Source organism: Schistocerca nitens, chromosome 8, assembly GCF_023898315.1.
Source record: "Schistocerca nitens isolate TAMUIC-IGC-003100 chromosome 8, iqSchNite1.1, whole genome shotgun sequence".
NCBI lineage: Eukaryota > Metazoa > Arthropoda > Insecta > Orthoptera > Acrididae > Schistocerca > Schistocerca nitens.
The window spans coordinates 114,995,916-115,021,412 of NC_064621.1; the positions used below are offsets into that span (position 1 = coordinate 114,995,916).

General features: G+C 37.6%; 1 protein-coding gene across 2 annotated transcripts in view; it reads left to right on the forward strand.

Moving 5' to 3' along the window:
- The window catches only part of LOC126198483 (myogenesis-regulating glycosidase-like), a 47,297-nt gene extending 22,248 nt beyond the window's left edge, over nucleotides 1-25,049 (forward strand). Inside the window, exons 1-5 of one of the 2 annotated variants that reach the window (XM_049934849.1) lie at nucleotides 5,387-5,581; nucleotides 12,412-12,564; nucleotides 19,050-20,506; nucleotides 23,116-23,272; nucleotides 24,287-25,049. In XM_049934849.1, coding sequence (XP_049790806.1) covers nucleotides 5,458-5,581; nucleotides 12,412-12,564; nucleotides 19,050-20,506; nucleotides 23,116-23,272; nucleotides 24,287-24,483 — 2,088 coding nt within the window. In that variant the 5' untranslated portion in view covers nucleotides 5,387-5,457 and the 3' untranslated portion in view covers nucleotides 24,484-25,049. Of the gene's footprint in view, nucleotides 1-5,386; nucleotides 5,582-12,411; nucleotides 12,565-19,049; nucleotides 20,507-23,115; nucleotides 23,273-24,286 lie in introns of those variants that run through there. The other variant, XM_049934850.1, reaches the window with a different exon arrangement.
- The last annotated feature ends 448 nt before the right edge of the window (nucleotides 25,050-25,497 follow it).

Sequence of the window (25,497 nt, forward strand, 5' to 3'; positions counted from 1 at the left end):
TTTGTTCATTGATAGCGAACACATGTTTTCACCTGCAGTTTTGTATGTTGATTCGCCAATAGGCTTGCATAGTGGTAACATTGGTTCCCATCAGATCACTGAAGTTAAGCACTGTTGGGCTTGACTAGCACTTGGATGGGTGACCATTCAGGTCTGCCAAGCACTGTTGGTAAATTGGGTGCACTCAGCCCTTCTGAAGCCAGTTGAAAAGCTACTTGACTGAGAAGTGGCAGCGCCAGTCACGAAAATTGACAGTGGCACGAAGAGCAGTATGCTGACCACATGCCCTCGACATCCACATCCAGTGACGCCTATTGGCTGAAGATGACATGGCGTTCAGACAGAACCATCAGACCTTTCAAGGCTTGTCGGTCAGAGAGTTTTATACCACTTTTCATTGAAGACCAGATGAAATGTTACCAAATCGAGATTACTGTGTCTTTGATGTCACTGTGAAAAAATCATGTAGTGGGAGAAAGACATGTTGTCGATAGGATGGAGGAATGTATGGCCTGACGTTACCTGCAGAATTATCACAAAGTAGCTTTGATTCATCAGATAACAATATTGTTACAAACATTAATGGTAAATAAAGCAGCGTTTAGTTTCTGAACAAGATCCTGGACATGAGCTTTCCACAACAGTTTACTATCTATCTGAACACCTAGGAACTTGAACTGTTCCGTCTCGCTTATAATATGCCCATTCTGTCTGATCAAAATATCGGTTCATGTTGAATTGTGAGTTAGAAGCTGTAAAAACATACTGTGATTTAGCATCAAATTATTTTCCACAAGCCACGAACTTATTTCATGAACTACATTATTTGATACTGTTTCAATATTACACACAAGATCCTTCACTACCTAACTGGTGTCATCAGCAAACAGAAATAGTTTTGAATCACCTGTAATACTAGAAGGCATATCATTTATATAAATAAGAAACAGCAGTGGCCCTAGCACTGACCCTTGGGGAACGCCCCACTTAACAGTGCCCCGTTGGGACTGAACATCACTACCACTCTCAATATTGCGGAGAATTACCTTCTGCTTTCTGTTCTTAAAGTAAGAGGCGAAGTAATTGTAAGCTACTCCCCTTACTCCATAATGGTCCAACTTCTGCAGTAATATTTTGTGGTCAACACAGTCAAAAGCCTTCGTTAAATCAAAGAAAACACCTAGCGTTTGCAACCTTTTATTTAATCCGTCCAAAACCTCACAGAGAAAAGAGAATATAGCATTTTCAGTTGTTAAACCATTTCTAAAACCAAACTGAACATTTGGCAGCAAATTATGTGAATTTAAATGCTCCAGTAACCTTGTATATACAACCTTCTCGATAACTTTAGCAAACACCGATGGCATAGAAACAGGTCTAAAATTGTCAACATTATCCTTGTCTCCCTTTTTATAAAGTGGCTTCACTACCAAGTACTTTAATCGGTCAGGAAACTGACCACTCCCAAAGGAAAAGTTACAGATATGGCTAAGTACTGGGCTAACATACGTAGAACAATACTTCAGTATTCTGCTAGATACCCCGTCATATCCATGAGAGTTCTTGGTCTTTAGTGATTTTATTATTAACTCAATCTCGCTCTTGTCAGTATCATGGAGGAGCATTTCAGTTAACAGTCTCGGAACACTTTTTTCTAAGAGCGCTATATGATTCCCTGTTGGGACTAGGTTTCTATTTAGTTCACCTGCTATATTCAAAAAGTGATTATTAAATACTGTACATATATGCAACTTATCAGTAACATGGACATTCCCACTACGCACTGATTCTATATCCTCGACCTGTCTCTGCAGACCAGCCACTTCCTTTATGACTGACCATATGGTTTTCATTTTATCCTGAGACTTAGCTATTCTATCTGCATACCACATACTTTTTGCCTTCCTAATAACATTTTTAAGCACCTTACAATACTGTTTGTAATGGGCTGCTGCATTTAGATTTTGACTAACATTTTGATATAATTGCCACTTTGTTCTACAAGATATTCTTATCCATTTAGATTTTGACTAACATTTTGATATAATTTCCACTTTGTTCTACAAGATATTCTTATCCCTCTAATCAACCACCCAGACTGCCTGTTTGTGCTACTACCCTGTTTTGAACGTTCTAACGGAAAGGAACTTTCAAAGAGCACCAGAAAAGTCTTGAGAAAAGCATTATATTTATCGTCTAGTGTATCAGCGCTATAAACATCTTGCCACTCTTGTTCCTTGATAAGGTTTACAAAGATCTCTATAGCAACTGGATCAGCTTTCCTAAACAGTTGATGACTATATTTAACACGTGTTGCAGCACAAAAATCTTTTAGAGTTAAAATTTGTGCATCATGATCTGAAAGGCCATTCACCTTTTTGCTAACAGACTGCCCTTCTAGTAATGAGGAATGAACAAAAATGTTGTCTATGGTTGTTCTACTGTTCCCTTGCACTCTCGTTAGAAAGAATACGATTTGCATAAGATTATATGAATTAAGGAGGTCTACCAGCATCCTTTTCCTTGCATAATCACTTATACAATTAATATTGAAGTCACCACATATAACTAAGTTTTTGTATTTCCTATAAAGTGAACCAAGTACCTCCTCTAACTTTAGCAAAAATGTTGTGAAATCGGAGTCTGGGGATCTATAAATAACAACAGTTAGAAGTTTAGCCCCATTAAATTTAACCACACCTGCACAACATTCGAACACCTTTTCAGTGCAGTACTTTGAAACATCAATTGACCCAAATGGGATGCCGCTTCTCACATACATGGCTACTCCCCCACACCGCAAAGAGCTCCTCGAAAAGCTGCCAGCCAACCTGTATCCTGGTAAAGGAAGCCTCTGAATTATCTCCTTATTTAAGAAGTGATCAGATATACCAATAATTTCAGAGTCAACATCTATAAGCAGTTCGCTAACTTTATCTCTAATACCTTGTATATTTTGATGAAATATACTAATTCCGCCATTACTCAGATACGTAAGCTTTGTCGAAAGTGGTTCCTTTGTTAGAGAGACTTCCCTTAAGCAGGAATACCTATCAGCTGACTTCAGTCTAAAAAAGGTGCAGCTCTAACACCCACTACTGCAGGAATTTTCCCATGAGTGATCCCACCACCCCCACCTATGCTGTCACCTAAATGTTAATGGCTTGAGGTCTGTGAATATTGTGAATTTCCTGGTTTCCAAATATAACGAAAATGTTTGACTGCTGAATACATAGCGAACAATTCATGGTCATAAGTATTATAGTTACGTTGTGTTTTGGTGATAGATCTGGAGAAAAATACAAGTGGTTTACATGTTCCTTTTCTCACCTGGTGTAAAGAAGCACCTATAGCACAGATAGAAGTAACATCCATCAAAATTAAGGGAATATCTGTTGCAGGATGAGCAAGCTGAGATGCATTAGTTAGTTGTTCTTTTAACTTCTTGAACGATCTGTCTGCTTCTCTAGTACAGGTAACATGGCAATTGTCATTCCTCATAGCGTTTTTGCACAAGTTAAGCAAAGGTTGTTGGCTTTCTGCAGTATATTCTAGTATACACCTGTAGCAATTCATCAGTCCTAAAAAACTACTAGTTCTGCTACTGTTTCAGGACGAGAGAAGTCCTTGATTATTTCACTTTTTCTTCTGATGATGAAATTCTTTGATGTGGCACATGATAACCCAAGAATGATATGTCTCCCTCCCCAAAATACATGTTCCCACGTTAATGTTAAGATAATATTTATCCAGCTGTTGAAGAAGCTCTTGCAGATGTATTACATGTTCTTCATCTTCTTAAAATCAAGCAACAGACCATAATGAGTCAAGAAATCGGCACCAGTCGCTGGCTGGCAAACACCTGCAAGAAGAAATGGCTATGAAAATCTTTGGCGAGGGCCTGTTTAGAGGATCAGTAGTCTTTTACTATTCTGTTTTCGTAATAGAGTTGTGGTTTCAGAACGTTTTTGTTATCTAATACTGTTGCTGGCAATACCGAAACGCGTGTTCCGGGGTCGACCAAAAACAGATGTTTGTTGCGATACATTATGAACTGCCGGCGATATGATCCAGTTTCCTCACTCTGTGATGCACCAAGTGAGTAGCGTACTAGTTTTCCGTCTGAGCTTTAGCGGACTGTTGAGAAATAAATAGACATGACGGTTGTTTTTTCTTCGTATACTGTTTCAGTGTGTAATGATATCAGCGCACGGAATGTTTCTGTGCACGGCGCGGTGATAACGAACTGCTTCTCGGTCGTGACCCAGTTCGTAATTTCTGAATCTGGATCGTTAATTCCGAAGGCTGTCTTTCCAGATGGGAAAGTCTATCATCTTGAGACATAGACGAAACATTTTCCGTACTATATACGAACTGACTGGGCGTTGTAACACCCAAGATTTTGTCGGCCACAGAAACCATTGCTTCGAGATTTACGTCTTGACTAGCTGCTAGTAAAGAACGTGCATTGATTGGTAGTCGATTGAAGAAATATAGTTCTTAAAAAGTCATCGGTTACTCGCGTTTCGACAAGAGCATGCATATCTCAGAGCAAAGTAGATGATTTCTTATCTCCTGGTTCTACTTCGGTTAGCAATTTTTTGATTTTATTTAACTCTGATATTTCAAATTCTGTAATAAGACGTGTAGGATTTGGGGAAGCTGATAATGGTTGCGATATAAAACCTGAAATTAGCGCAGCAGTTTCGCTAGCAAGTGATCTCAAACTCTGTGATCGCGTTGCTAATATTCAGGCAATAAATTGACTCCATTTGCAACAACCATATCTTTATATCTTTCGTCAGGAAAGTGGCATTTTCAATGCCATCTGCGATATTTCCATACCGGTGTCGTTCTATAATGAGTATGCTATACCAAACGTATTAAAATTACCGCAGTAAAATTGAAATAATATTTTTATTGACAGTCACAATGGGAAAGATAAACAGATAAACAAAAGACTAACTACTCAAATGCATATACACAATTTTTACAGAGTTTATATCACAGTCTAACATGTTGGACTGTGGTTTATATATTGCAAATTCGGCTTACGAAATCAACTTTGAGGGCCCCAAAACGGGGTGATTGTCCCATATAGCCACAACGGCATTTGGAAAATAACAAAAAAAAACGAAATCCAATACCCACCTGTTGAAGTTACGTGGTGTAGGTTGACCGTATGAGAGACTTTGTTGGCTTAATGCGTATTACTTAATAAAAGAATCGTTTACTTATTGAAGCCAAAATCTAGCAGTCTAATATATTTGTCTGGGAACTCTTCATTCAATCAAATTGAAAACAAAATCCACTGAAAATATTATATTTGTATCGATAGTCGAGCAGCGTTGACAAGTGAGATATCTTTACGTAAAGGACCTATGTTTGTTGTGTTACGTTTTTTTCGTTATCTGTCATAACTTGAATATTAGAAATTTCATAAAGCGAAAGTACTCAATGGACAGCAAATATGAAGCACTGCCAACAGTGCCCTCTGCAGCTGTTTTCCACGACAATGGAAGCCTATTTAGGCATAAAAACGCTGGGGCCGTTAGAAAGCAGAAATTGTTGAAATGGATTGGTGGGTCAAGAGGAATTTACTTTTTACACTGATTGTTAGCGTTATTTAGCCCTGTCGTCTTAAACGTAAAATGTGAAGCTTAATGGCTAACGCACCTGCTTAGTAAGCAGGAGACCTGCCTTCGATTCCCGGCCTTGGTACAAAATTTAACTCACCACTTGTCTGCGTGCGTAAAATCTTATCTGTAAGAGACTAGTAAAGTCTCTGAAATTGTATCTTTTCATTTATTATTTTATTAACCATACCGTTTTTTTTTCACACTTATCGTCGAGGGATGCCGACGGTATAGGAAGACTGCTCACACCACACATTTGATACAGTAGAATTCCCAGCTCTTAGGAAAGTCTGCCGAACTCATTTTATGTATCTCAGTTTAACGCTGTACATAGTTGCTGCTGATATGTTTTACGTGTTATCAGAGAATTTCCGTTGTTCGGCTTCTTTACATCCTTACTTTTGTTGATAATCAGTTCTGACCATATCAGGTACTTGAATGCACCGTGATCCATGCCAGTCCAAATTGTTCATATGGAATCGGGAACCCGTTTTGTGTATTCTGCCAATAACGAATCCATGTAACTGGTTCAATGGAAATTGCTATGTCTGGAAGGGGGCCAACGATCCATGAAGTAAGCCCAGTGGTACAGTTTTTACTGAAAGTATTTACAGTTGAGATTAATAGAGAAAGTTCCTAGCGTTTTTATTGACAGATAAAGGGGAAGTAATAATAGCCAATATATTATTTGTGACAAACTAAAATTCAGCGGATGACAAATGTACCTTTGCACACATTCTACAGGATATTGTAAATGAAGTGGAAACAGCCTAGTTTTGTAAAAAATACAAAGTACATTTTTCAGGTGTTCACTGACTACCAACACTCTGTGCCAGTAAAGAAATGTAAATAACAAGTTGCTCTTAAAATTTTGGATTTAGGTTTGAATAATCTGCAGTGATGCTGTAAAAAGTAACATTTATTAGTTTAGGCAGGAACTGTTCAGTGAAATGTGCTACTTACGGTGAGATGCTAGTAAATTGTCAGTTTCATGTAAGTTCATTCTTATGTACTGTGGTAATTACCCAAAATTTTTAATGAGAGGTATAGTATTGTGTATGACATACTGTTCAGGTACAGTACCAGTATTAGAAAGAAGCAACATTAGAACCATGTTCACCTGAGCAATGTCCTTTGTTTCCATAAAGTGTTTCAGGTAAATCCCACCCTTGTTATTTTCACAAATCTATAGATGATTTCTTCACTCTATATTTCTCTTAAAAACTATTGCTCAGTAAGTGACCAGACATTCCTACCTACCTCACAACCAGTGAATAGCTGAATCTTTCCTTCTGCAAGAACTTGTCGAGTTGAGCTTATGCTGTGTGTTTGATAATTTAAATGTCAGCAGGAACTGATTAGGGAAAGATCTAAGCAGTTTCATGAATGCAAAAAGTCATCACTGTAAAAGATTTTAGGTATGTTGTAGCAGACAGTTAAAGTATCACCAGTCTCAATCACTTCCTTATAATTTGCTTTTGTACATTTTATTCATTAAGATGGGCTATTTCTCAACTTTCGTTGGTAGACTGTCAGTAATAACACCAGTCAACATGCACATGCATCACAATTATCTTCTGAGAAAGAGTTGCTTTTTGCATCTAAACATCATGTGCTTATTCTTTGCCAAAGCAAAGATTTTGTTTGAGATAGTGGAGGAAGGGCTACTTCTAGTAGCACAGTGTTCATTCTTTGGTGAAAGCAATGTCTTAAAACTTTTAAATACTTCTCAGACACAGTATGTCACTTCTTTATTAAAACACTTCCAGTTTAGACCATTTTTGGGCATTAGGAGTGACATAAATTACAGGTCATGCATCTGGACACAGTCATTTGTATCAAAATCACTGTTACCCATTAGCTGTATCAAAATTATGAAATATGGGAAAGCAACAAAGTTAAGCATGAGGCAACATGCAGTGATTTTGGTAAGGAGGGTTATGCTATGACACTGAAGGGGACAAGAAACGGTATCGAAATGGGTCAGGGCTATAGTGTGGAAAGTGAACTGGTAGAGACAATTTCAATACATTAAATAGCTAATGATGATTGTAATACAAATGATTATGTATGGCATTTAATTAGTGTCATTCTTAGTGTCTGGTGATGGTCTGTTGTTGGACATTTCAATAAAGGAGTGATGTATGGCTATAATACAGTATCATAGTTTTTAAACAATGCGCATTGTTCTAGGGGGCCTCATAGTAACAGCTGCATGTGAGAAACTTATGGAGAAGTGCACATACTATTTCAAATATTATTCTTGCACTTTTCTTCCATACTTCCCAGTGTGTAGTGTTTAACAGCTGCTGGTACAGGTCCATACACTCTACTTTCGGAAGTCAAATCACTGAATATTTACTGTATCATCCTTTATGTTTCTGCTTGCCAGTACTGCATTGGAATTGAAGGGGACATAATGTGGTTTGATACAATAACATTCTAGTTAACACAGTGTAAGCCAATGGTACATTCTTGAAATGTTTCATCATATGTTATGCAGAATGTGTCTGCAATGTTTTGTCTCAGTCTTTCATGTGTTTTGTTAAGAATTTGCCATTTAGTTCTTGTGGGTGGCTTGGTTCTTATTATTTACTAGACATACACTACCTTACAAAAAAATGAAACACCCAAAAAGGGAAGAGGAAATGAAACTTCATGGTCTGAGAGGGTATGTGATGTTATTTCAGTGATTAAAAAATCGAGGCAGATTTACAAAAACTTTGGCTGTATCAGCCCACGTATTAGTATAACATTGCAGCTTCCTCTGGTCTCAATGCGTGCCCTGGTTCAGTTGGAAAGGGTGGCATAAAGCCATTCTATCCTTTCCTGAGGCAAACTGGAGAACAACTATTGTAACTGGTGCTAAATAATGCCACTGGGAAGGAGTTTATGTCCAAACTGGTCCCACATATGTTCTGCCAGGGAGAGGTGTGGGTATCTTGCTGGCCATTGTAGTACTTCAGCATCATGCAGACAGTTCACGGAGACATGACGTATGGGTGAGCATTGTCCTGTTGAAAAATGTCACTACGGTACTGATTCATGAGAGGTAGTACATGAGGATGCTGGATTTATGTTACGTACTCATTGTGCGACTATTTGAGTAACACCACTTTGTCTCTCCACAACACTGTAATAATCAGACCTCTCCCCATGTCTCCTCTATATTTGCCGACAGTGATCATCCAAGGTAATGCAGAAATGTGATTCATAAAGACAATGCAACACCCTCCATCAGCAGTGCATGCTTTCCGGTCATGGCACTTTTCCAGACATAGCCATTTGTGTTGTGGTATTAACGACCGTCTATGCATTTTGCGAAAGTTTTGTAGTCTTGCTGCTGCTAGTCACCCACCAGTGGTGTGGGAAGACATGAACTGTTGCAGTGAGTGTATTACCTGTTCTCAGATGTTAAGTACAGATGTGAAGGAGTGCTTCTGCTTCCTACACAGTATGTCAGTACTCCCACTGGTGGTCAGATGTAGTCAATTGAAACCTTGACGACACGTATGCCTCCTCTCAAGTTCCCATGCAGTTTGTCAGGCCACTATCGCATTTGAATGCCCCACAGATCTGGATACTGCATATTTCAACCGGACAGGCAAATGAAGTTCCACAGTGATGCTCCTTTTGAACTCTTTTTCAGGTGCTGATAACACTGTCTCACATTAGTATGCAGCATCTCCACATACTTCACTGTGATCACTCAACATCTGGCACTGTTTGCACCTCTCACCTCTTATATATCCTACCTGGCAACAAAGTTAAACATGAACAGCACAAGCTTCCTGGTGGCAATTCTACCTGTCACAGAGAATTGCAACTATAATAATTTTCACACCTGCCAGTGGTGTGTGCGTGTACAGGTTTACATCAACCTCTGACCATGTGTTTCGAGTGCCTCACTTTTTTGTGAGGCAGGGTATATAGGTCTAGTGAAGATGGCGAATGTATGGAAGAGTGTGATACTGTTGTCCTTCAATGATTCTTTTTTTTCCGCATGTACTGTCCATTGTTACCTTACATCCCAGACGAGAATCCCTAATTTCCAACTTAGTCTGATATTTTCAAGTTTTTAATGTGTCTGAAGGCTTGAAAACAAGAACAACCCCAATCAAAACCCTATTCTAGTGGATATGCCATTAGTGTGTCTGTTTATGTTCTGCTAACATTTTGTCTTATTAGTGATATCACCCATTGGTCATTTCTTGAGGTTTTAATTTCCACCATGTTAATGATGTTATTGGTCCATCAGTGCAGTATCACATTATTTACTAATCCCATGTTGATGAAGTAATGAAATTATTATTCAGATATTGGTGATGTTTATAGGTACTGAATCACTTTCTTGCAAGATTCTTGAAGTTTAGATGTAATGTAATGTATCCACAGTCATGTGTGGTAGTGTCTAGATTCTTACACATACAAAGAGGTATATATTTGTTAGTTTCCAATTGTTGGTGTTATCTGACTGCTGTTGAGAATATGCAATGTGTGTAATGTCAAAAGCTTACTTTCTATGTACAACACATTGTTGATAAGGGATTCTAAAACTGTGACAAGAGAAGGAAATTAAAAGAGGATAGATTGAGTGGCAGCAGGAATTCTAGAATGAATGAAGGTAAAAAAAATGATTATAATAAATTTGAAAAACAGTCTTAACTCCAAGAAAAAAATAGATGTTCTGCAATCAAAGATTTCAAATTCAGCTTATTTAGGGTTCAACCTACAGACAGTGACAGATGGTTCACTACTTTAAAGGGAATAGTATGATTAGATATGAATAGTAGGGATGCTCACAGATGAGCACTTAGATCATAGAGCTCTAAAAGAATAAGGAAAATTTTGTGCAGAAACAGAGAAGTGGATGTACAACAGTAAGAGTATGGGTTAAGAAATCTCTCAAATTCCAGAAGTTAAGAAGCTTCTTTTCCATCGCCTTATCAAACCATTCATCCCTTTATCAAAGCAGTCTCATGTCTTGTTTTTATTTTTGTCCTCTCCACAAGACTGAACCTGTAGGTCTCAAACCGTTTAGTATTATGTGCTTTGATCATGCTAACATCTCTATTCTGCTACATCCATATATGTAGCTGTCTTATTAGATATTCTTGTTGATAAAACATCACTACAGTGCAGCTTCTTTTTTTTTACAATGCCATTACATACTGAATACATTTCTCTCCCACCACGTAGTAACTATCCAATTGTAAATATAGTCATGGAGGCAAGAAAGAGCTATCACAGAGAAATTGTTTCAGCTTGTTTTTAAAGTTGTTTGTGCTATCTGTAATACTTTTCATTTGGTGCTGAGATTATCAGATATTTTTATGAGAGTGTAATTTCTTATTTTGTGAGCTGTAGTTACATTTATTCATGTATGATCAAGGTCACTTTTTTTATTTCTAGTGTTCAACTTTTGAATGCTAACATTTTCAGATTGTGACCAGTGGTTATGACAAACTTCCTAACCAAGTAAGTCAAACTCAGACATTTGCAAATGTTCGTATTTAATTTGCCACTTGATGCTCAGTTTCATCTCTCAGGAAGTTTCAATGCGAGATACAGTATTTTAGAATAATAGAAGAGACATATTGGTAGGGTACGTTAATGAGTTGGAGAACGACCACTTGTCTGAAACACTGCTTTGTCTTTTCCACACATGATATCGTGAAAATAATTGGCACAGGTGGCAATTAAGGTATGTTTTCCTACATTTCCAAAAGATACTCACCACTTCATCAAATTGTCAACTAATAGTCAACAAAGAAACATATGATGTTCCTTCACAAATGTGTGATCGGCTCAACAAATATTTGGCTGTGATATGGCTTAGTATATGTGATAGATCTGGGATTTATCTGCAGGATAGTGAATTTTTTAGGCTCCTTTGTGTGCCTGTTGACGATGACTAACGCCTATATTATTTGGTGAGTCGTTACTATTACTCCTAATTTATTTACATTGTGCAAGAACTTTCCATACCATATTTAAACTTTCAGCTACTGTCACTAGCATCCATGCAGTATTCGGAAGGAAGGGTGTGGCAACAGACTGATCTAATCTGTAACAGAGCCCACTGTCTAGATTAGCTTGGATGGTAATAGTTATGTTCTGGATTGGTAAAGCCAATAAATATGATCAAAAGCAGCATTCCTACAGTCTTGTACAGTTTAGGTAATGATAAAGTGACAATTAATGCTTAACAAATGAGCTATGCATGTTTCACAGAAAGTTGCTTCGTTAATGATTTCAGCAATCAAAGTAGATGGATGGCCTATGCCAGTAACTCCTCTTTTCCAAAGATTATCTATTATTTCCTGTGCTCACATTATGTATTTCGTATAGTTACATTAGGCATAAGATATGGGAGATTAGAGTGCATACTAAAGCATAAAACTATTTACCCTTCACTTGATGTGAAAATGAATATGAATGTAACTGGCTGATATTCAAACAAATTGCCACCCTTCATGCACTGCACTTTGGCTTGTAAAGTACACACATAGGTCTACATGTAAACATTTATTTTGTATTTACTACATTGTTGAGCTATTTCTTTGAAGCTAAATATGAAATTAAGTCATCATCCATTGTTCAGTGAGCCATATTTTTCTGTGCAAATTGGTAAATGTTATAATTATTAGTTTTCCGTGTTACTTAATAGAAATGTGAAACTGTACTGCCATATATGTAAAATGATCAGGTTTATAGATTGTCTCTGTCATATATTATCTCTGTTTTTTAATTGTATGTTTTTTTTTCTTTGCAGGCATTCTCTTTATTGTGCTGACAGTCTTTGGATGCGCATTTTATCGGATTGTTGCAGAAACCAAGCATTCAGCTAATTTACTACAACAGAATGTCTTCCATCTTTTGTCTACAAGAAATTCTGCAAAAATCTATATGTGGGATGTCTCTGGTGGTAAAAAATTGTTTTGTTTCACTCATTTTCTTTCTCCAACTTTCATCTTTTTTTCCTATCTTCAGGCTTTGTGTCTGATCAGAGTTACTGCCTATAATGAATAAAGTGGTGTCTGTACCATTATTTGTGCATATTAGTAAATTGGCTCTATGTGGTGATGTGGGTTATGTGAAAGATAAATAATTCAGAACAACAGTATAAAAAGGAGCATTATATGCAGTTTTAGGTGGGACATAGTGACATTCAATATAATGATGTTTTCAGGAGCCACTAAATTTTGAGAGCATATTTGATGCTGCACTTGTTTTGGCAGTTCTTGCATTGCGTGCCGATGTTGGCAATTCATTGACACTAGTCATAGCCCGTCAGATGATAGTATACCAAAGTCAATGAGAAGTGCTGAATCTAATTCTTTCTTTTGGCAGAATATATGAATTTATCACATTTGTTTTTGATATAGAGAGCACCAGAATAACATTTACTGGTGTGGTTATTCTGAACTTTAAGGTTAGATACTGATTCTTGTATTTATTTGGTGAATGTAGAAACACATCTATTATTTTGTGACTGTCCTATTTCTTATGTTACTGTACACTTGACAGCACAAAAAGTTTCTGTGGAGAACTGCACCAGAATGGAAGTCCATTTCAGACTGGTGCCAATGAAATGCAACATGCCTTGTCCCAGATAGCAGCGAAATCACACAAAAGATGAGTTATTACTTAAAATATTACACAAAAATGATCCTGTCTGTATTCTATATCTATTCCAAGAACACACAAAAGCTCTTTTTCAAATAAAAGACACTGTCATTAGCTATAAATACACTACCCTTAATAGGGAAGTATTTGTAGGCCGTTGCTTTAGCTGAATGGTTAATGTAGGCCTTCTGTGCAAAGACACAGAGATTTGATTCCATTATAAGCTGCAACAGATCTTTTCCCCCCTGTCATAGGGTACATGAACTATATTGAGAAGATATCTGTCAGTGTACTCTTTCCAACTGTTGTGTCGAGACAAGACAGCCTAGACACAATGAGAGGAAGCCGAAAGGCACGCGCTTAAACTCACGCAGGCTGGCGTGAGGTCTGAAACAGGATACGTAATGAATGCTGTAAAGAAAAGTACGTAGCTTCTGGAATACTTAACTTTAATCCACATTTGTAGAACATCGCTCTTGATGATACGTTAATAGAATCTCAATATCAATTGAATATGGCGCCTTGCTAGGTCGTAGCAAATGTAGCTGAAGGCTATGCTAACTATCGTCTCGGCAAATGAGAGCGTATTTGTCAGTAATCCATCTCAGGCAAAGTCGGCTGTACAACTGGGCGAGTGCCAGGATGTCTCTCTAGACCTGCCGTGTGGTGGCGCTCAGTCTGCTATCACTGACAGTGGCGACACGCGGGTCCGACGTATACTACCGGACCGCGGCCGATTTAAAAGCTACCACCTAGCAAGTGTGGTGTCTGGCGGTGACACCACACCAACTATATGCTATATCCTTTGCTTTTAAAGGTGTTGAACTCCTGACCACCAGTCTTCCAATGTTGGTATCCCACGAAGGGATATCACATTTTAGGACTTGATGTGTTAAAGTCATAAGTTTGGTGGAGTAATATTGTGAGGCATTCAAGGGCCACATGGTATTTGCTATAACTTTATCAAGCCAAACCCCGAAATGAGACCCCCTCTCACTGATATCCTCCCCACACCATCCATTGTCACCTCCTGTCACCCTTCTAACTTCACAAACATTCAATAATCAGTCTGTATGACAGTCTGAAACCATTATACGTATCCCAAAGTTTGTACTCCCGCAAGTGTTCCCACTGTAAGACCTGTCCCATGCACCCACCCATTACCACCTATTGTAGCTTACCATTGGTAAATCCTACAATATTAAAGGCAGAGCAACTTACAAAATGACACATACTGTTCATGAAATATATTGTGTCCACTAAAAGGCTTTCTATATAGGGATGGCCACCAGTTACCCTGGCTGAGCACATGAATGGGCCACAGAACTGTCTGTATCTGGGACAGGGTGTCCTAATACTAGCTTCCCAGAACTCTGGAAATGGAACTTGTCCTCCAACATATCCTTGCACTCTGACATCATCCTGGACTTAACCTCTGTTAACACATTTATTGCTCTCTTTTTTTTTCCCCATTATCACTTTTTCATTCTCTCTCCCCCTCCCCTCCCACCCTCTCTCTTTCTCTTTCTCTAGGTGTTTTTTTCTATTATTTCTTTCTCTTTAGTGTAATCCATTTTTTACTTCTCACTCTGACCACATCATCCCTTGATTCCAGCTGGCAGAGTGTTTGCCAAGATACTATCTGTGTCCTTTCTCTCTGACATCCTGTCTCCCCTCATCCTTAGAATAGGTGAGTCTAAGTGATCTGCCCTTCTTCTTTTAACCCTCTTGATCTTATCCCTCTCCTCTCCTTGAGTCAAGAAGTATTATTTGTGAAAGCTAGGATAGTGCCGTGTATGTTAATATGTGTGTTAATATGTGTCTATTGGCTGTACTGGAATTTTGTATCCTGAAGGTAAATTCTGGCCAGAAATTCTGCCCCATAATTTTCTAACTTGTTTTTAAAGGTGAATTTTCTTTTTGATATGATTTACTTCATTATAGGATCACCTTATTTGAAGTGAACCATTATTTTGGAGTAGTTCATCATGTTAGACGTATGTGCCAGTAGCAGTCTTCAGCATTTATTGGCAGTCTGACATGGTGCATTATGTCTGTCACTGCACCTTTTGTTAAACACGGTGCACTTGAAACATACTACTGCGTTTCCCGGTTCGAGTGATGGGTTTTGATGCTGACTGCATAAGGCTGGATTGTAAAGAAAATGTGTGACTGCCAGGGAGGATCTCTGTAATAATTACTGACTCTATCATCTAACATTTATTCAGCAAAATATTTATTCTGAACGGAAGAATGTAATATTTTTCAACGAATCGGTACTTTTCACAGTGAATGATAGTCCAGTATGGATACATAGGCTGCCTGATCTCTGTTCTGACCCAAAATATATCCAGTAGTCATCTCTCAATGGTTATACTCGTATGTCTAACAGTTTGGGGCAGGATGTGTTCCCGAATATTTGGGATTCTTCAAAGGATATATAGCCTACTTGATGCTATCCAGTATGCTCATATTATGGATAATGTTAAAATCCTATTAGGGTGACAACTATATACTAAATCTGTTTCTGGCAGGATAAATCAGCAATATGCATGTCAGCTGCAGTGCAGGAATGGTTTGCAGAACAGGATGAGATTTCTCATTTTGACTGATATCCTTCTGCAGTCCCATTGAAAACGTGTGTGGAGATGATATGGGCTATGCCAGAAATTTGGCCTGACTCAGTGCTAAGAAGTGACAATGATCTTTAGAATGTTGTCCTCGGTGCTTTGGACAAGGTGACAGCAAATAAGAGATTTATTACTTGCATGAGGCTCGCTCAATCTCAGGATGTCAGATGCTCATTGACATCAAAGGCCTTTGGACAGGATATGAAATGGTAAAGAAACCATGTGCTGTGATCTGAATCCCACCATTGTGCAGTTGCATGTCAGTCACCAAATTACAAAATCACTATGAGGTATGGTCAGAAAGTAACAGAAAAGTTTTGTTTTTCTTAAAGAATCTTTATTTATTCATCAACATAAACTTCAAAATAATATCCCTGAAATATAACACACTTGTGCCAACGTTTTTCCCAATCTTAGAAGTGCTTCTGGAACTCACTTTTTGTTATGGTGTTTAGCTCCTTCAACAATTCTGTTTTTAGCTCATCGATGCTGGAAAACAATGTCCTTTCATTGTTCTCTTCAGCCACGGAAAGAAGTCATAGGGGGCCATGTTCAATGAATACGGTGGCAGAGGAAACATAACGGTTTTCTTTGTTGCCAAAAAAATCATGAATGAGCAGTGAAGTGTGAGCGGGAGCATTATTGTGATAAAATTTAAGTGAGTGGTTTTGCCAAAATTCTGGTTCTTTTCTTCAGATTGCTTCACGCAGATGGCGCATAACTTCCAGATAGTATTGCATATTTGCCATATGACCATAAAGCAGGAACTCATGATACACCATCCGATTGTAATCAAAGAAAACAGTGAGATGAACCTTCACAAGTGATCAAACTTATCAAATTTTTTTCGGTCTTAGCTGTTCAGGCATTTTCTATTGGGACAATTCGGCCTTGATTTGAATGTCATACCGTTATATCCAGTACCTGTTACAACATTCTTTAGAAGTTCTAGATCACTGTTGACTTCTTTCAGCAATTCCTGAGTGATGTGACTATGTGACATTGTTTGTAGTCAAAATTAATTAATTTTGAAACAAATTTTGCTGTTACAAGTTTCATGCTTTTAATAAAAATAAAATTTAAAAAAGCATTGCTTGCCATTAGGTAAAGGATAAGCTGACATCATCAGCAACCTCTCTGATAGTGATTTGGTAATTTTCCAGAACAAATTTCTTTACATCTTCCACATTGTCGTTGGTAATTGATGTCTAGGGCAGTCGTCGTCATTAATGTCTTCTCAATCCTCTTTGAAATGTTTATACCACTCGTAAAGTCTTGTTTCATTCACAGCAGATACACCAAAAGCCGTAGTCAGCATTTTGAATGTGATTTTGCACTTTATTCCATTTTTCAAGCAAAATTTAATGCAGATTCTTTGATCCATCTTTTTCAAAAGTAAAAATTAGTCGTGCACTAGAAAACACTTATAAAGTTTTTAACTGTCAACATTATACTAAATACTCAAAACAGCTTAAAGTACATACATACATCAGGAACATTTGTAACAAGATTTAAAAAAATTGAAAATTGGATGTATATATCCCTTGAAATTAAAAAATTCCCTTTACTTTTTTTATCATACTTCATAAACTAACAAGGGAACCCCCCCATCACATCCCCTTCAGATTTAGTTATAAGTTGGCACAGTGGATAGGCCTTGAAAAACTGATCACAGATCAATCGAGAAAACAGGAAGAAGTTTTGTGGAACTAAGAAAAAAAAATAACTAAAATATACAAACTGAGTAGTCCATGTGCAAGATATGCAACAAGAAGGATAGATTGAGCTTCGGAACGCTGTGGTCCCGTGGTTAGCGTGAGCAACTCCGGAATGAGAGGTCCTTGGTTCAAGTCTTCCCTTGAGTGAAAATTTTAATTTTTTTTTCAGACAATCATCAAAGTTCAGGCACTCACACATAATCAACTTCGTTCTCCAAAATTCCAGGACATGTTCAGATTTGCTTGGACATACGCAGGATTTGACGGTCTACACAAGGAAAAATTTTAAAACGTTAAAAACATATTTTGACAGAGCACAGAGAAAACTGTGCGACTGTGAAATTGTTGCATTCATTTGTTGCAGTTTACGTCACAAACTTTTATGTTTTCATCACTTTTTTGGGAGTAATTATCACATCCACAAGAAAACCTAAATCGGGCAAAGTAGAAGAATCTTTTTACCCATTCGCCAAGTGCACAAGTTAGGTGGGTCAACAATATAGTCCTGTCATGTGACTCACATGCCGTCACCAGTGTCGTATTGAATACATCAGACGTGGTTTCCTGTGGAGGAATCGGTTGACCTATGACCTTGCGATCAAATGCTTTCGGTTCCCATTGGAGAGGCACGTCATTTCGTCTACTAATCACACGGTTTTGCAGTGCAGTCGCAAAACATAGACACTAAACTTATTACAGTGAACAGAGACGTCAATGAACGAACGGACAGATCATAACTTTGCGAAAATAAAAAAAAAGTAAACTTTTCAGTTGAGAGAAGAATTGAACCAAGGACCTGTCGTTCCACAGCTGCTCACGCTAACCACGGGACCACAGCGCTCCTAAGCTCACATTGTCCTTGATGTTGCTTATGTTGCGCATGGACTACTCAGTTTGTATATTTTGCTTATTTTTTTCATAGTTCCACACAACTTCTTACTGTTTTCTCGATTGATCTATGGTCAGTTTTTCAAGGCCTATCCGCTGTGCCAACTTATAAATAAATCTGAGGGGGGTGCGATGGGGAGGTTCCCTTGTAAGTACTGTGATATTCCAGCATTCCTTACTGTTGTTTCACCGGTCATTCCACCTCACAACTTCAAATGCCTTTTCCACATCTGAAATCCTAGGAATGAGATGGAGCAGATTTGATTATGCATTTTTAGAGGCTTCGTGCTGAATGTCAATAAAGCATAACTTCCTCATTTACACTCTCCTCTACAGTCTCCTCTATTTTTATGAACAGTAATGTGTAGTCTGTAACATGATTGGCTGCTATGTAACATGGTGGGCAACCTCCAGTTTTTTGTGCTGTCAAATGTACTGAGAGTTTAAACTTCCTCCCTCCATCCCTCCTCCTCCCCCCCCCCCCTCTCTCTTTCTCTTACAGTCCTGAATTATATTTTTTCACTCATCTACATATATTTCATTTTCAGCAAATGTAACACTGCTCCTGCAGAATCAAGTGACTTTCTCTGAAGATGTTGGAAACCCAGTTTCATGTGACAACAGTTCTTTTGATCTGTGTCTGAAATGGGAAAAAGAAGGCAGCAAGCTTCCAAATGCAAAATTAACTTTAAGGCAGTTCCAGATAAGTGAGGGTGTTGAATGCCATAAATTAAATGTGTCTGCTGCTTGGAATGCAGATATAACATCTTGTGTGTCCATAACAGGAGAGCATCTGTATGGTGGTCCAGTTTTGAAACAATCTCAGTACTGGCCCAGTGAGAAAAATGAAATGCAGAATGTGCCACGTGCCACTGGACAGGGCACAATTAATGGAGTTGCAGAATCATTCTGGATAACATCTGGAGGAAAAGTTTTTTATGTTCCTCGTGATGTTCCATTGTTTATCTCCCAAGACAGTCGCCAACTTTGTTTTCGAAGCAAACTTGCATCACCCTACCTCCGAGATACTGAAACCACTGTTAATATGAAACTTTATTACTGCCAGAGCAATGATGCACAGAAGCTGCACAGGGCAACAGTTAAACGTTTCTTGGGGCTTCCATCAGGCATTCCAGACAAAGAAATGATACAAAACCCAGTGTGGTCTACTTGGGCCAGATACAAGAGAGAAATAAATGCCACAGTTGTAACAGACTTTGCTGCTCAGATAGCAGAGTATGGGTTCAACAGGAGCCATTTAGAAGTTGATGATCGGTGGGAAAGTTGCTATGGTGATTTTAAATTTAATGAAGGATTCCCAGATCCTGGACAGTTTATTCAAGACCTCAACAATAAAGGTTTTAGAGTTACCTTATGGGCTCATCCATTTGTCAGTACTGTATGTTCAGCATATTCTGAAGCAAAGTCAAGGAACTATCTTGTGAAAAATCTGGATCAAAGTTGGGACAGAACTGTATGGTGGAATGGAATTGCTGGTCTTGTAGATTTCACAAATCGTAATGCAACATCTTGGTGGAATGGGAAACTAACAGCTTTAAGAGACAACTATGGAATTGATGGTTTCAAATTTGATGCTGGTGAAACTTCTTACATGCCTGGATCTCCAGAAGTTGGACACCTTCAGTCTCCTATAAGACTGCAGCCAAATATTTTCACTTCACAGTATGTGGAAAATGCAGCGTCACTTAGTAGAAATGAATTGATGACTGAATTCAGAGTAATGTACATGAATCAAGGCCTGCCAGTGTTCTTGCGAATGTCAGATAAAGAATCTACCTGGGGTTATGAAAATGGCTTGAAGTCTTTAATACCAACCTTATTATCACTCAATATTGTTGGGTATTCATTTGTTCTGCCTGATATGATTGGAGGAAATGGATATAGTACTAAACCAAGCAAAGAACTTTTCATACGCTGGTTGCAGGCGTCTACCTTCATGCCTTCTCTTCAGTTTTCGTACACTCCTTGGGATTACGATGACGAAGTAAGTAAAACTCATTTTTGTGGCATAACTAGCTGATGATTGTCTTCCAAAGCCCAATTCCTTGTTTACCCCATTTTTATATTAGATAGGAAAAGGAATGAAGTCTTTGTGTAGGGTAACAACAAACTTAGTTTTTTAAAAATGTTTTTAATAGTGTACAGTAAATACGGTGTACTATTTGTAAAGTAAAATGTTTTATAAATAAATTGTAATCTAAAGTTACATAAAACTATGAATTGGGTACTAATAGTGGTTGTTTCCAATTACTTTTACACTTCATCTCTTTCTTGATTCCCTAGCAGTGTGCTAGGAGTGTCTTATCCCCACTAGCTAATATAACAACAAAAATAATCAATTTTTGAAAATGTAATGTTATTGGATAGATAAAGAAATGTGTTCACCAAGTGGCACCAGGAGAAAACATCTATGAAGGTATTGAAATCCGCTAGTTTTCAAAGCCAGGGGCTCCTTCTTCTGGCAGAAGGGTTGAAGAGGAAGGAAGGAAGGAAGGAAAAGGAATGGTGAGGTTGTGCATGGCAAAAGGGAACTTGGATTGAAGGGGGAAGCATGCTTGGGAAGTCCATGAAGTTGTGTCTAACACCTGTGCCAAGGTGGCATACATGGTTAACCCACTTGTCTAGTAAGCAGGAGACCCGGGTTCAACTTCATACAAATTTTCATTTGTCACCAATCAAGTCTTTCATTGCCCAAATGTGACAAAGATTGGAATTTCTCCATTCTGAATGCCTCATTTGTGTCCCTCATCAAATCCTCTGATGCTTTAAATAATTGGCTGAAGTGCTCAAACTGATAACTGTGATTTATTCAGCATTTAAATGTGTCTTGTGATAATCAGCAACACAGGTGGCCAGATGTGATCCCTTTCCCCGCCCCCTTCCTCCTTCAGTCAGTTTCTGATTTCCTTATTGCTGCCTTCTGTAGTGCCAAATAGTACCACAAGGTTCAAACTACTCAGAAACTCCAAAAAACCAAATACATCGACCAGCCCTAGTCCATCATCCATTCAACACTGCTTCTGAGGCTAATGGTAGAACTGTGTTTTATGTTCCCTTTGCTGATATATGTATGATACTAAAGTGGGTATCCAATCAGCGAGTTAAAAAAGAAAACAATGTCTTTGCTATGGTTGATTGATCAGTATGTACTATTTGATTAATGACTGCACTTAAAATCGTTCAATGTGTTCATCTGACAATACAAAAGATGGGTTCTTAACATTGAAAATAATGTCTCATACTGATAAGAACTCACATGGTGTTAAGGTTAATAGAGCATAGTGAACTAAGATTGCCTTTACTGATGACACAGCTGTAACATGCAGAAAAGGATCAACACACTGACAATTGATCCAAGCGGTCAACATTAAACATTCATATCTGGAGAGATGGTTGGTGGGGTATGTAAGAATAAAATTCAAGAGTATTTTGCTATAAGTCTAACCAAGATATGTCCCAATCAAGGTTGTCAGGGCTATGAAAGATCACCCATGCAAAGAAAACTTCATCACAGATTTAAATGAAATCAAATCCTTGCTGAGAAACTGAAGCTGCCCGAGACCAAAACAAACAGGTGAGAAATGCAAACAGCATTCATTTAGTTTAGAATATGCCAGTCATAAAAAAAAAAAAGTTTGAACTTCTGTAGCAAGTAAATTGATCAAAATTATCTATACAGTCACTCAGTTGTCATACTGACACCAAAATTGGAAATAATACAGAAAAAGACTTCAACGACAAATTTAGTCTTGTGAAGTTCTTTCCCTGCATAATTTTTTAATATCATCCTTTCTTTTAGTTATTACAAAAATGTGGAAATGACAGATATTGAGGTAAGTGCTTTTGGAATAGAAAAAAAAATGCCTATTATCACTCAGCAAAGGAAATAGATATGGACCTAATAAAGTATCTGTAGATTATGTGAAGGAACTTACTTTCCTCATAGTTGTAATTACCATGCACAGTGGTTAGCACACTGGACTCGCATTCAGGAGGATGATGGCTCAAACCCAGATCCGCCCATCCTGATTTAGGTTTTCCGTGATTTCCCTAAATCACTTCAGGCAAATGCCAGGATGTGTCCTTTCAAACGGCATGGCCAACTTCCTTCCCTAACCTGACAGGACCAACGACCTTGCTGTTTGGTTCCCACCCCCAAATTAAATAACCAACCATAGTTGTAATGTGTGCTAGGTCACTGGAGCAATGAAGAGCTTCAAGAGTGAAATGAATAAAACTAACTTAACTTATGACACACAGTCATAGATATAATTCAAATAGTGCTTTGTTTGTTTAAACCTAATTGTAATAAGGGCTACAGGTTTGTTTTGTTTCAGATATTCTGGTAGATTTCAGTACAATTTAGTGGTCATAACAAGTGCCAACAAATTGATCAACATAAAAACATATTGGGGCAGTTATTCACATTGATCACAGAACTTCTGTCTATAATTCTGGATACAATATCTTTCAGTTATAACTTCTTTACTGTTCAGTCTGTTAAAAATCAGAGGAGAATAACTGAATGTTTCTTAAATGTATTGCATTGTTTGATTTGCTGTGCTGTATGTTATGTATTTATCTCTTTAACAGACAGTAGAAATTGCCAAGAAGTTTACTAGCCTTCATGCAGAGTATGGAAATATGATCATTGATTTAGCAGAACAGAAGGTTACGAATGGAACACCTATTAATTTGCCAATCTGGTGGCTTAATCCTGCTGACACAACTGCACTTGGAATAGACTCAGGTCAGAAAAATGTTTTATCTTAAGTTAATTGGTAACCATAAGTTATTGAGTAACCTGTTAAATTGTGTGTAATTCATGTAGAGCACATGAGTACTTGAGGAATTTTGAAAAAATGCATGTTAAGTTGTGACATTGATGCCCATCACTGTTGAATAGTCAATACTTTCATGAAATAACTGATTATCCTATAGCTGCCTCTTCTTTCATTTTTTGATATTTACATTGTTCTTTTGAGTGTAAATTTACAATGAAACTAATAGCAGTGAGTACTCTTAAATGAAATGAAACCAAACAAAGTGGGAAAGAAATCTACCTACTGGGGGACAGTAGCAGATTGAAAGAGCCAATTGAATGTAGAGAGACAGATAAATTTTTCTTGTGGAGATTTCTTTAATCAGTGAAATTGGAGGGGGAAGGACAAGATAGTTATGTATGGCTTTGGTTCAGTGGAAATATGGGGCAAAGAACAAAAATGGATTTAATGTTTGATTTTCATCTTGTCCTGTAGTATCTCCCATGTCCATGTTGAACTTCGCTGTATAATGTTGAAAAAGTGTCATTTCCTCCAACATTTTATGCTCTGCTTCTTACTCACCGCTTCCCATCAGCCTTCCTTTCTCCTCTCCCCTGTCACTATTTCCTTGTCCTCCTCCTCCTCCTCCTCTTAATTAGTCATCATTGTCATCATCATAATTAATAACACTCTTTTAAAATTTATGTGATGAAAATTCATTGGTTCTGATTTATGTGAAACCTTCTTATAGACATGTTTATTGATCTGTTGCTAGGTAAATATTTTTTATATCTTTATGTAGTTTTTCAACCACTACCTGTGACATTTTCCATAATTTATTTTGATTTTCTCTCTTTTTCTGCCTTTCTCATAACATTTTATAATGTTAATGTTTTGAACAGTACATGAGGAATAAATGGAACATACATTTGCATTTGAAGGTATTGCAATATGCCTTGTATATGTTAACAGATATTTGAAAAGTGTGTTACCCATTTCAGAATATCTATTGGGTGAGAATTTGCTTGTGGCACCAATACTAGAAGAAGGAGCAACAAGCAGAGACATATATTTACCTGTTGGAACGTGGGAACAGAAAGTGAGAAGTGATGCAACAACTGTTATTACTGGCCCTGCATGGATCAAAGGTTATAGAGTTGAACTTGATGAGTTAGCGTATTTTGTACGCGTGTCATGAATAAGTTCATACAGTTGTAAAAATATTTAAATTCGTATGCAATGTATTAATCGTTCATGTATTTGGAGAGTTATGAGCCATAGTAGCGCAAACAGCCACATGAAATGTGTAACACTTATTGTCAGGCATTCATGAAGTTGTATGTTCTGAAGATAAGTAAGAAGAGATGAAGATCTTTTCTGTAAAGTGAATTCTCTGGTTCAGTTATATGAACCTATGATGTCGTTTAGCCTGTCTGTAGCCCAGAATTTTGGTCACGTTGTCTCTCTTTAACGTAACTTTTTAGTTTCATATTTTTAATTTTCGGAGTATAATTTTATAAATTGCTGATTCTCATCAAAAGTTGAAGTGTTTGTCATGCATTGTGTTAAATATTTCATGGTGTTACACTTTCAGTGCTCTCTTATATGCTTTTATTTTGTGAGTTGAAACTTGTGTGCATATTTATACACTGTGGAATGCAAAGGCTGTGAAACTTGGTGTTATACTGTATACATAGTTATTGTGTTACTAAGTTTGTATACTGATATTAATGTCTGAATTATTAAACCTGCGTTTCAAGTTTGCTTGTTGCTATCTTGAATTGTAGTTTTTATTTTTATTGCACAGTCATATTTTTTACAAATTTTGTATTGTTGTTATGTCATTAGCAGATCAAATTACAGCAGTGGAGTTGCTGTAATTAGATAAATGAAATTTTTATCAACTCTTGGAAAGGATAGAAGAAAAACATTGTTCTGCTTGTTGTTTTCACAATGTAGAACTTGTTACAAATTATAATTTCCTTAAAGTTTTCTAGTTTGCATAATTATAATTTATTTACACATACAGTATATTCCAAATGAGGTTCACAGTTGTTAAGTGCTGGACTCGCATCAAGGACGACGGTACTTCAAACCCCCCATTTGGGCAACCAAACTCACGATTTCCCTAAAACGAATAAATCAAATGGGGAGGATGTTTTCTGCAAAAAGGAAGTGGCCAATTTCCTTCCCCGTCATACCAAAATCGAAG